The 12,805-nt window shown below is 37.8% G+C and overlaps 2 protein-coding genes across 2 annotated transcripts; both read right to left on the bottom strand.

The window, feature by feature from the left end:
* Positions 1–1,216: 1,216 nt before the first annotated feature.
* Positions 1,217–2,134, bottom strand: LOC141905388 (uncharacterized). Its single transcript, XM_074794232.1, has one exon. The coding sequence runs from the start codon at positions 2,132–2,134 to the stop codon at positions 1,217–1,219; it is 918 nt and encodes a 305-aa protein (XP_074650333.1).
* A 1,572-nt stretch (positions 2,135–3,706) lies between these two features.
* LOC141905841 (structural maintenance of chromosomes protein 5-like) lies at positions 3,707–12,580 on the bottom strand. Its single transcript, XM_074794899.1, has 20 exons — positions 12,500–12,580; positions 11,854–12,048; positions 11,128–11,356; positions 10,645–10,857; positions 10,249–10,410; positions 9,738–9,947; positions 9,375–9,492; positions 9,104–9,258; positions 8,657–8,865; positions 8,329–8,509; positions 7,664–7,894; positions 7,367–7,434; positions 6,969–7,092; positions 6,519–6,641; positions 6,313–6,438; positions 6,071–6,166; positions 5,627–5,854; positions 5,155–5,334; positions 4,557–4,652; positions 3,707–4,445 (listed from the first exon to the last, which is right to left on the bottom strand). The coding sequence occupies exons 1-20, from the start codon at positions 12,568–12,570 to the stop codon at positions 4,317–4,319; spliced, it is 3,144 nt and encodes a 1,047-aa protein (XP_074651000.1). The 5' UTR covers positions 12,571–12,580; the 3' UTR covers positions 3,707–4,316.
* Positions 12,581–12,805: the final 225 nt, after the last annotated feature.

Here is a 12,805-nt window from a genome sequence, read left to right as displayed (position 1 = left end):
TTAAAGGGTAAGCTCACTTATTCAAACGATGTTAAACTGAGAATACTTGTATAAAAGAAGACTCGAATCAAAAACTGCCTCTTATTTTCTCCTTTTATAATAGGAAGACTTATTCGAATAAAGAAGGCTCTTCGTCGGACGATTCGAAGAGTACTTGTTCGCGGCATCGGCCGCTGTTAGACGACCCGTTGTTATCGAATCATTAATCGGGAGGTGATTCGGTTGTTGAAGATGAAGTTCGGTTACACGTTGAAGGGATTGATAGAACTCGGGCATGACTCGCATCGGGAAGCGCAGCATCGTAAGCCAACCATTTCAAATTATTTGTTAAACGGGGATGCCTAGTTTTGGAGATGACTCCGGGAGGGTTAATGTAAGAATTTCGATAATCGTGATTGTTGGTATGTGGAATTTTTACCGAAAGCGAAGGACCTTGTCTGTGAATTTCTAGACTGAAATTTGCATCTGGAGTCAAAATTAGTTCTTTTTTAATTCTGATTCCAGATCCAAATATCGGAAAACGGACCAGCCTGATATGTTGATTTTTCTAAAAGATTTTCGTATTATTCGGGTGGCGTGGTAATAGGCTTCTTGCTTTGCCTGTTTAACAGTATTTGGTTTTACCTTGGAGGTTTTAATGAAGGCGGTTTTCTGGTGTAAGTGGTAACCGGGTTCTATCAGTTCAATCAACCTCTATAACCTGCTTCTGGCGCAACAACCAATCATCTCCTAAGAAATTCATTTTTGTAGTATTTTGCTTTTTAAAATCATAAACCAATCGTTTCTATCAAAAATGTTCAAATTTCAAAATCCAAAAATATGTTACAGTTCATTAGTTTACTAATTTTGAAATCAAAACTGATAATTTCATTACGAAAATATATTTCTTGTTAATCAGATCCTATTTCTAACCTCATTTCATGCCATTCATTTTTCCAATTGTTCATCCAATCACGTTCAAATAAAAATTTTGCTGAAAATTATTTTAAACTTTTGAAATTGTTATCCTCAATGTGACATGTGAATTTTACAAATAACAAAACCATATATTTTCAAACATAGTTTTTAGTTTCTTGAGATTGGATGACTTGATGATATGCCAGAATTTTACACTTGCTCAGTTTTAAATAAATGTTTTGAAAAAAAAATATATATGTGAATGTTTTTTGTTACTGATAGCACTTAATGGAGAATCGAGAACGTCGGTAGCCGTAGACTATGTATCATTAATCAACGAATTGTCGTTTCTACAAGTAATAGTTTCATCGAATGGTATTTTCGGTGAGTGAAGTTCGTATTTCCAATTGTAAATCACTCTTTCACCGATTGTCAACCGTTCATCGATGACATCATCGGTGCAAGTTCGAACGACGAATGGTACAAACGGTTTCAGCATTGAACACGAGATAGTCATGGAATCCCTCGTATCGCGTTCAGTTCTGTGCAAATATTTGATGCTTTTACATCTCTTCTCGATCCCCTTTCCATTTTCGAATGTTTTGTTCAAAACATTGCGCCAGCGCTTCGGGGCCGGTAACCACAGTCCAAAAAACGGTACCTCGACTAACGGATAAATATCTTCGAGACGATAACTCGTGTGAAAGCGTCCTCTGGTAGCGCCGCGCATCGTATTGGATTGCGTCGAAAATTGAAACATGTCGATAAACGGCCAGTTCCACGGTCTGGCGTTTCGATACAGTTTGTTACCGGGACGATGAATCTTCCATTGGAAATCTTTTTCGTAATGCCAGAGCACGAGGTTCGACGGGCGCGTTTTCGGGTCGCGGAATATCTGCACCAGTCGACGCATGTCCGCTTCGTGAAAGACAACGTCGAAATCTTCGTCCCAGGGCACGATTCCGTGGTGTCTGTACGCCCCGAGCAGCGTGCCGGCGAATAGCATGTACTCGAAATGGTGCCGTTTCATAAACGCGTCGAAATCACGAATCAACGAATGAAATAAACGCATCTCGAACGGTTTTAACCCGGTCGTCTTGAAATACCGTTTCAAATGATCCGGCACGCTGTAATTAACGTATAAATCCGTTATTCCGGTCGGAAATGTCGGCTGCATTCCCTCGGGAGGAATCCGTAGGCCGACAATATCGAAGTTATCATTACGAAAATGAGACATGATTAACGTTACGATGATTGTACATATTGTAATAATGAAGAAAGATAAAGTTTTAATCCGAAGCATTTTTCCTCGTCATCAAATGAGTCGCGATGGTAAAGTATCTTACAATGAAGCGGTATTTCTGTGTGTTTATGTATTTGAAATTATAACTGATGAAATCTGTTACGTCCAGCTGCGTCTCTGACCCGTGGCCGCGTCACTGCTGCGACATCTGTTAAAAAACCAGCACAATTCACCAGGGTCCCTACGACTCCTGATCCCTTGAAACTTCTAAATGGAAATTATGCGTTTATAGGTGCTTGAATCTACTTCAATCGTGCGTAAAACGGGCAATTAGAAATGTGTGTCTGGTTTGTACGCCTAGATCGATACAGTTGGGATTTTTTCTTACCCTTTTATAGGCAGTTACCAACTTAGAGATTAACTGATTTAAGATTTATTCATTAACTATAATTGTAATTAATTTTTTTTTGGGGGGGGGGCAGGTTGGTAGGATGTGGAAATACAATGATAAGTCATGCATGGTAGGCCTACTAGCGTGTTTTTGAATAGCTATGAAAATTGAGTGGAACCAAAACAGAGGATTGTATTAGTTTGTTAAGTGACCGGCTGCCATTTAAGACATTGATTTACAACCACCAGATCTAATCACTGGATTTCACTCCTTGTGACATTTTCCTGTGGGGAATTGTAAAACCAGCAAAATCGAGGACTTAATAGTTTTGTGAAATACGAATGTGATTCAAAGTCAAAATTCTGTGAAGGAAATGATGGGACGTCGAGCTGTGCGCATATTGAATAACATATTGAACAAGTTATGTAGCAGCTTAACAATTCTAGAGGACAATAATTGAGGGAAGCTCTGCGCAGTTGATTTAATTGTCATGTCTAAACGGCAGCTTTTCACTCATCAATATACATAAACAATAGGAAAATCCTTATTTCTCGTTTTAGTATGTAAACTTTACGCGCTAGTGCTCAGCCATACTAAAGAAATGAGGGACGCAGTTTTGAGCGTCTATTGGCTCTAGATACATATCCAAATGCAATGGGAACTAATAACGCATAGTCATTTCGTAGTTCGAGCCCGAAAACCGTTGCCGCCCTTGGCTTGTTCTCTCAATCAATAAAGCCACTTAGTAGAAATGATTCTCGATTTATTTTACACGATTTTTCTGTCGGTCTGTCCAAGTGATGGTCGCATATCATGACAAGCAGTTGCAGTCTGTAGTATGGGCACAATTGACTAAAAAGTGTCTGCATTTTCATTGCTTTATGCTACAAACGAAGACCACAAGTGATGAAAAATAAAATCCGTAATGTTTCCCGAGTTTATTCAACGTCTCAACTATATTCAAATAGTCATCTTCCGGAATAGACTACTAGCATATTATCGTCACTGCGTGGACAGAATGCTTTCATCGATGATAAAAGACCTGAATGAGATACGCAGCTTCCAGAGAAAAACCTCTCCTCCAATCAGCTTATCACTTCATCAATCAAATCATAGAACAGCAACGTGAAATCCTCGTCTAAAATACCTTTAATCACAACAAAAAAATTCGGGTTTCGTCTAGTGTTTTATTGCACAGATCTTTTCATAGAAGCACCAATTACCCTTTTACAATATAAATTGATTTAAAAACAATGCATACAGGGATGAGTGCTATTAATAGTAACAAAGTTTACATTCACTCGTGGGTTACCAATTACCGATGCAAAATATTTGGCCAAATTTATGAGTCTAACCTAACTATTCGAACCTTTATTCTTTAAGAAATATCATGCCGAAAGAGTATGATCTCAGAAAACATGAATTTCTTTTAACAAATGCCTCATTTCACAATGTACAAAATTCTATGCATCATATTTACCGATCTATATTTCAAATATATCAAACGGGTATCTCAATTTCGATGAAATATCATAGACAAGAAGGAAGCAAGGAAGACTAAATAAATGCCCTAAAATAAAGATTTTTCAGCGTATAATGCAGCCTCTGGTTTAGTAAATGAACTTGACCCGGCTCCACACTTCTGGGCAAGATTCGAAACTCAAAATAGTTCATCGTCGAATTCTGCTCACAAGTGTGGAACTGGGCACTTGATATAAAATTGCAAAAACAGTAATTTACATTAATCAGCTAGAAAGTTTTAGAGTCGGAACAGAATGCGTTTCGTTAGGTTTCAATTCGAGCTCTACGGCGTAAGTATTTCTTGATATTCCATTCAGTATGGTTTAGCATATGAACACCGTTATATATACACAGCACTGTCATATTGTTCGTATAGTCTAAATCTGGCAAAAGCTGGAAAAGAAAATCATCAACTATCAGAAAATGTTTGTAAAATGGTGAGTGTTCACCACTAAAATATAAATACGTTTCAAGTTTCTCCCTGCGATTTGGTTGTATACGCACCTTCGGAGTCAACAGGAAATATTGAGAAGTATTTTCTCTACACGCAGTTTTAACGACTAATTCATAAACACGTCTTTCATTAAACGCATCCATTCCCTTCAACAAATTGACAGAAAACTGTTAACATAGCTGTATAGTAGAATAACCTGTACACTTGGACGCAAAGTACATAATATGATTAAAACTCACTATACATGTATAATACAAATTTAAGAATCAATAGAAGTCCATGAATCTCTTAGAATCGTAAAATGTGTTCGACTTGAGCTATATCCGAGTTGGATGTTACGTATTCTTAAATCGTGTCACAAAAAATATTTCGACAAAAATCGTTGAAGAGTTGAACGATTATCTGAGTCGATCGGATCCGACTCGGGCGGAGTCTACTTTATCAATTAAAATTGCAGAAAAGACATAAATGTTTCATGGAACACCTGATAATTTAGCGAGAGTCTGAAACGTTGTATCTTATCTTTTATTTTGATTTTCCATAATAAACTTCACTTCAATCTTACATTTGTACACAGCGAGTTTGAATCCTATTATGTCCTCAGCAATTTAAAAACATACGAAAAATTGAAATTGGCCAAGTGTTCACCTGATTTATTTCATCGACACATCTAAACGGACAGCGAGCTAATTCCTGAAGAGCCATCATGTATAATACAGTAGCTACACTGCGTTCACCACCGCTCTGAGTGTGAGTTGATAAAACTCGCAACTGTTCATTACTACGATACTGTACTTTAATGAGAACACCATACTCTTCATAGTCCTCCTGCAAAACAATCATTAACACAGGTAAATGAGCGATGCAATGGAAAAAATCCTTTACCTGGACCTGCATTCACAGTTAGGGGTGTCTAAGTTCTCAGCAAATTGATAAACTCTCTGATTTAGACCCAGTTTTATAGACTGGGTATTGAAGTAAAGTTATCCATAGGGACGAATGTTCAACCTAGAGCCCCATGGCTATATTTTGCAATAACGTAACATACGGTACATTATAAGCCATAACTTGCTATCTATAAAAAATTTTTCAAAATTTCTTATCACTGCAAATTACTTACGTCATTTTCTGGCACGTGTAACGACACTTCTCCGGCACATTGTAAATATGCGAAGAACTTATGGAAATTGTCGTTGATTTTGCTGATAAGTTCCTGTAACGGTTCAAACCAGTTGCGTTTCATATTCTCGATATTAGACTGGTGATCGCGATGCTTCGTCTCCAACAAGTTACGATTCACTTCCAAATTCGTGATGTTCTTCTTTCGATCTTTATAATCGCGAATGACCTGGAAAAATTACAACAGAAAATCTTGACAAATTACGTACGTTTCAAACATTCAACTGGGATTGATCCAGTATAAAGCACTACATCCAAGAACTTAAACAAACATCTGAGCAAATGTGCATGAACTTTCAATATAACAAGAATTAATTTATAATTATCAAGTGATAAGATCGCCAATACGGCCAGACATTTATATTCGATGCTTCATTAATCTTACCCCTTCGTCAACCTGATAAGCGCAATCAGCACGAGCTTGTTCATCTTGTATCATGGCCTCGAGTTCTTCAAGTTGATTCGGGTATAATTTAAACGCCTATGATAATAATAAACAATATATCATTCAATTCATTTCACAAGCACTGGCAAAACCTTCAAGTCTCCCAGTAATTAATCTTTTTTTCTTTTAATTATAGGATAAATTATGACTTCAACTTTCTTCATTCAAATACCGCTACCTACGTTTTTAATATCATCAGTAAGTTCCTCATTTTGTTTCAGATTGACAGCCTTCTTCGCCTCCATAATCAGCAGTCGTGCATTTTCTTTAGCTTGATTTTTCACTTCAAGTATTTCAGTGAGTTCACGCTGATTATAAACACAACAGTAATACATGAATGAATGAGGAAACAGGTTGTTTTCTCGAGACCCAAATCATAACTACAAACCTCGAGATTTCCAACAGCGATCATTTGTTCTTTGAATTCCTCATCGACTCTCATGTGTTCTTGTTTATTCTCAGCCGCTTTCATTGCCAACTTTACTTTATCCAAACTGTATCCCAAACACAACTGAAAATCAAAAGGTTTTGAAGAATCATTAAATCAGGGGACAGATTGATAAACTCTGGGACTTTTACATTTTCTTTTCATTTTCTAACCAGAATGTTAACATTTTTTATGTGAAGGTACAATAACATATCGATTACTCATCACAATCTGGACAGATTGAGATAGAATTTTTCTTAAATCTTAACACAGCTTGGGCATAAATCCTGAGCTATTTTCCAATTTTTCCCAAGTTTTTAAGCACAAATATTTTTTTCACATTTTGACATCAATTTAAAAAGAATCTCTTCAAAATATTTCACATTAAGATTTGCAAATTTCTTTACTTACTCTTGTATGATTTCGCAAGTCCTCTAAATGTTTTGCTTTTCTTAAGATGATTGCTTTCAGTTTTTGCTGGGTGAGATCTTCTTCCTTTTCGATATCTATCGCTTCGGCCTCCAGCCGTTCTACCCTACAAAAATAATCGAAAAACACATTACCATTTTCGCGATAATTTCTTCACAACTAAAATTATGCAAAAAAGTCTAAGTACGATCGAAGAAAAAACCAACAATTATGATGAAAATTAGGAGAATAGCGATGTTTTGACTCAATTTCATACTGAATTGAATAGAATTGAGTTGAAATGTCATTACTCCCTTAGTTTTGCTTCCAATGCAAGTTTATTTTTCTTCAATTGTACTACAGACAGTTGTCACTTGTCTATGTAAACCAAGTCTACGTACGACTGCTTTTTCACGGCGATCTGTTGTTGAAGAGCTTTTTTCAAGTCTTTCTTTTTGGCCAATTCATTCTGCAGAAAGGATTATAGCAACAACAGTGAATTAGACTAAGTCAATATTACAAATCACAAATTAACACAAGGATTTCGTAGTTTCCCAAAACCACGTTTCTCATTTTTTATATGATGCAGGGATTTCTGTCCCCTCTTTCCATGTTTCCTAGCAATGAATATATGTACAGCTTAAGGGGTTAAGTAAGAATATGTACATCCACAGATTCTATAGCTGTCATATTCATACCTTTTTCGTGCGAAGTTCATTCATTCTGGTTTCGTGTTGTTGATGGTTTTGCATTAGTTGTTGTATTTGTGAGTCGTATTGATGTAAACTGGTCTGTAGTTGGCGTAACTGATCGCGCAGCATTTGTTCACGTTCTACATTCACCGACACGGTTAACCACTGCGCCTGTCTCAGCTGTGATATACGCGACATACGTTCGTGGTTACCGTATTTCGAACGTTTACTGAAATACTACGAGCGAAATAGACGCGAATAAGAAAATACATCGAATATTTGAAAAATACAACAATCAGATACTCAAAGTTTTTTGGTTATCGGGCGGACTATATTACTACAGTGGAACCTCATTACAGTGAACTTCACGGGACCAGAAAATCTGTTTGTCATAACCGATAGCTCATTATATCCCGTATGAAATTGTCTTACTTGGGACGAAATTCTATATTTGTTATATCCGATGAATCGATATAAACGAGTTCGTTATAACGAGATTTCACTGTATTTACATTAGGCTCAAATAGTTTATCAATGGGGTGAATCCACACCAGCTATTCGCCAGGTGGTACACTATGGTATCATACGTACTCAATCAGAAATAGTTAATTTTCAATTAACTTTGATCCCAATTTTCAGTCGTACAACCCAAAAATTTCGTCATACCATACCTGATTTTCTGGCGTGTAGAAAAGCTGAAGATCCAGATTGTTCATGATGTTGTTAAGATTATTTCGCACTGTGCGGTCGCCGACCGGGGTACAGTGAACTTTATACATAGCGCACAGATAACGCATGACGGCGTCCGGACATGTAAACATCTCGCGTAAATACGTGTAGAATCCAAACCGTCTGTAAAAATTAAACACGATCTAACACGAACTAACTTAGCGATTTGATCTATATACCTTCCAGAAAAGAAAGCTGCCTCCGTAAGTTATGCTATGGAGTACTAGTGACTAGGTACGATGGAGAATAAAGGGACTTTATAAAACTTACTTGATTTGTTCGAGGGGATATCTAGGTTGAAATGATTCCACTGGTTGCGGTGGCATTTTCAAAGCTGCCACTTTCAGTCCTTGTTGTTTCCGTAAGATGCTCAGAAATTTATACAAATCGTCGGATTCTTCGCAAATGAAAGCGAACATGTCCTTCTTGGCGATTGTTTGTTCGATGTACGGCGCAAATTTCTGATCTTTGACGTTCAACTATGATGAAATATTAAGAGTTACAATAGTTGTACGGGTGAATTTCCACTTGTGTAGCTGTCGTTGAAAAAATCATCGAATGCAACGAAGTTTGATTTAAACATTTCACAGCATCTGCCATCTTGGATCTTGGTTTGAACTCACTTCACACTAACTCGCATTCAGATCTGGGAATTTTTACACTGGGGGCTATTTACCCACAACCAACCAACTGAAGTAGACCCCCCTGGTTACTTACACATAAGACCACCGGTTCATGTATAGTCCCTTTGAATTGATCTTTATTACTGCGTAGCCATTTCACAGCTTCGTACGTGTCTTTGCTTCGTCGATGTAACATTTCTAAACGTTGCCGACCGATATCCAACACTTGGTTCAAATTTCTTTGAGTATCTACAAAAATGAAAGAGGATCATACGTTATATCATACGATGATGTGTAACAATCTTGAATCAGTAACTGGAACATTTTCTATAATTTCCAGTAGTTGCACTAAGTGGAATACTCGCCACCGATATCATTAGTGATCTGTCTCTTATCTCTTCTGAATTGATCGACTTCATTCATCATTCGAGTCATTTCATGGCTCACTTTTCGCGTCTCCTGGATGACTCTATCGATTTCTGGCTAGAATTACACCGTGATTATCATCATAAGAATGCGTTCCTCATTCAATCATATAGTTAGTTAGTCGCAGGGGTCAGTTGCTGGAGAGTTGGTTAAAGTTAACCATTGGATAGCTGACAGTAACAATCAAAATTGCATGGATACTATGTATCTCTCGATGGTTAATGTTAACAACTTTAGAGCAACCTGACCCGTGTTATTCAGTGAGAATAATTTCTCTAAGTAAATTAAATAGCATCCAATACCTGCACATCTTCACTCGTGTTAACCGATGCGAGATCACTTTCTAATGCTTTAATTTGTCGGTTTAAATCCACTGCTTTCTGAGCACGTTCAGACTCCTCGGATTTCTTTGATTTCAACTCGTGCTTAACCTCTTCCATCTTCTCACTGAGCGTTTCAATATCTCTGTTTTTCCGTGCGGCCAGTTCCGCATCGGTCTTCAGTTTCCTGCTCTGAAAATCACCAGTAAGATAGAAATTGATGATCGCGTTATTTCCCCTGACTTGATCTAGTAAAAATCCAATCAATTAACAGTCAAATAAGTACAATTTAGACGGAAACAGTTTTTCCCTAACGCAGGTTCTAGCAATACAAATTTATCATCAAATTCCCCAGACTTTTTCCCTGATTTTTAGCTTTTTGTTACAAAATTCCCAGACTTTTTAAAAGAAAAAAAATTTCCCTGACTTTTCTCTGATCTCCAGGTAAGTGGCCTCCCAGTTAGACTCTCTCCAGTTTCCTCGTAAATCTTACCACTTCTTTCATTCCGCCCTCGAGAACTTTTGCCTTTGCGTCGATTTGTTTCAGCTTCTCTTCGAATGGAGCATTTTGTTTCTTGATCTTTTTATACTGATCACCAAGCTGTTTATGCCTTTCTTTCACATTCACATATTCTATTCGCATGTTCTCATATTCCTGTTATATGAAAAACATCCACCACAAACATGAATAGTAAACAAAGAAACAGGTAGGCTACATCAAGTATGTCAGATTTCTGTGGATGAAGCTAAAAATTGAGATGATTTTGAGTTGTTTTATTGATACGATCAAGTGGGATAGCCGGTGGAACAGGGTCTACATTAAATCAATAATTCCCGATCAAGACGCAGAGTATTTAAGACAGTAGGATGACTTCTACCCAGTACGTACCACCCAACAACGCTTTTTCTTCATCATTTCGATTCTATCGAGGAATCGCTGACGTTCGCGGTAACTGTTGACGTCGTGCTCAAGGCGGGCATTCTGCGCTTTCTCAGACTCCAGACGCTCGGTCAACGTTTGTAATTTATTCTCCATTCCGCGCGCGTTTTGTCGGGCGTTTTTCAGTTTATCGTGATATTCAAGCATTTCAGGCGGGCCAACCTAAAATACATAACAGTTGCAGAACACAACACAACCCCTTTTTAACGAAATACAATATTTCTACAAAATTCTTTGAAAGATTAAAATAACTTTTTTTTAGAATTTATGAACAAGCTGTATCTAATTTCTGTTGTAAATGGCATGATAAGATCAAATGTTTCGTAAGACATTTTTCTTGAATTTTCACCAAATTTTTAACCAAACTTCCATTTTCATTATTTCTAACATCAATCTTGACCCCTGAATGTAAGATTAGCCTGAAATACTCACAGCTTTCTCCGTATTTCGTAAAAGTTCTTGCGGTGTCATTTTGGCGAAGTCAGCAACTTTATCCTGTGGTAGAAACTGACACAGATTTCCGACCTGAATGTTTAAGCGCCCCATCGTTTCCTCGACGGCTTTTTGCGACGCGTGACGTCCGTTAACGCTCCACGTCGACGTCTGCGAACTTTTATTGATCTCACGATGGATGATGTAATTATCACCGTCCGGGTTATACCTGTAACATAAATAAAACATATACGATAATCAATGGGGTACTGCGGCGAGTGAGGATCAACCAGGTAATGTGCGCTTCAATATCTTTTCAGTCGTTCTTGTAGATCAAGAAATATCAAATTCCCCAATTTTCCCCGACCCCTGACCAAAATATGAAGTTTGTTGCGCCTCTTGTCCCTCGGTAAGAACGAGACACCAAAAAAATTCAAATTCCCCGACTTCCTTGATTATCCCTGTAAGACAAATATATACTATCGAGTGGTTTAACCATTTCAGTTTGTCTACACCGCAGTGCGATGTATAAATCAGTGATGGACTTTGCTGGTACACCGCATCACAGTTTAATAGAACCGGTAATTAGTTTTCATCTCTATTATTGAAAAATGGCACCTGTCAAACAAACATATCATAAGTAATGATATGTTGCAGAACGATGTAGACGCACTATAAGGCCTATGACGGTATGCCCGTTATTCAAAACTGGGATGGAGTACTCACAGTTCAATTTCGATGATAGCTCGATTGCAGCCATGTTTGACGAATTCATGCGGCCCGCTTGCGCGTCCTAGGAAACTAGTTTTACCGGCTAGACCGAGGCATATCGCATTCACTAGCGTTGACTTCCCGGTACCGTTCGGGGCTACGATCACGTTTAAATGAGCACCGGGACAGAATTCTACCGAATCATACGTCCTATTTAAAGAAAAATCAGTTTCATCAAATCATTTCTATATTTGTCGTAGAGCGAGTTATAGGCCCCTTGGTGACGCAGGGAGTGGGTGCTTATAATTCAGCGACGCAAGCTGATTTCATGTAAGTCGATTGAGAATTTTTGGAATTACAGTCGATTGAAGTGGATCGGGCCTAGCTAGGTGATTTTCAGATTGATGATTAGTAGCAACCTTTGTTTTTTTACAGTGTGGTACAACTACAGTACAGGGATACTGGCTGGGGACTTGGGGTTGCTTGCCCTGGATTGCGGGGACTTATAAATTATAATAGTTGGTACTGTACTAATTAATTATCTGGGCCACCAGTGTATTTTTATCCATCTGATTATCCATTCACTATTCACATGTGACAAGTCCTGTGGAGGGTACCAAACGTGCATTGATTTAATATCATTCAAAATGACACAACTTACATAAAATTCTCTAATCTAATTCGTACGATGGCTCCTTCCTGATATTTTCCAGAATTTCGTGAGCCCGCCATTTCACTCACGAGCCGATGCCACTTACATTTGATACAACGAGCGTAAATAATTCTATCATGGTTTCGGTCGGTTTCGGTCGATATTTAGGACCGCTGTGAAATACTGGTTGATGTGAAATGTATAACCTAACGCTTTGACCTGACGAAACGACGGTCATTCAATGAAGTCACCGGGGGCAGTAGAGTGCTCAATAATTGTTTTATATAATTCGTTATTGCTTAATTGAAATATGAA

The sequence above is a fragment of the Tubulanus polymorphus genome, chromosome 5, assembly GCF_964204645.1.
Source record: "Tubulanus polymorphus chromosome 5, tnTubPoly1.2, whole genome shotgun sequence".
NCBI lineage: Eukaryota > Metazoa > Nemertea > Palaeonemertea > Tubulaniformes > Tubulanidae > Tubulanus > Tubulanus polymorphus.
This window is presented reverse-complemented; position numbering and strand designations above follow the sequence as displayed.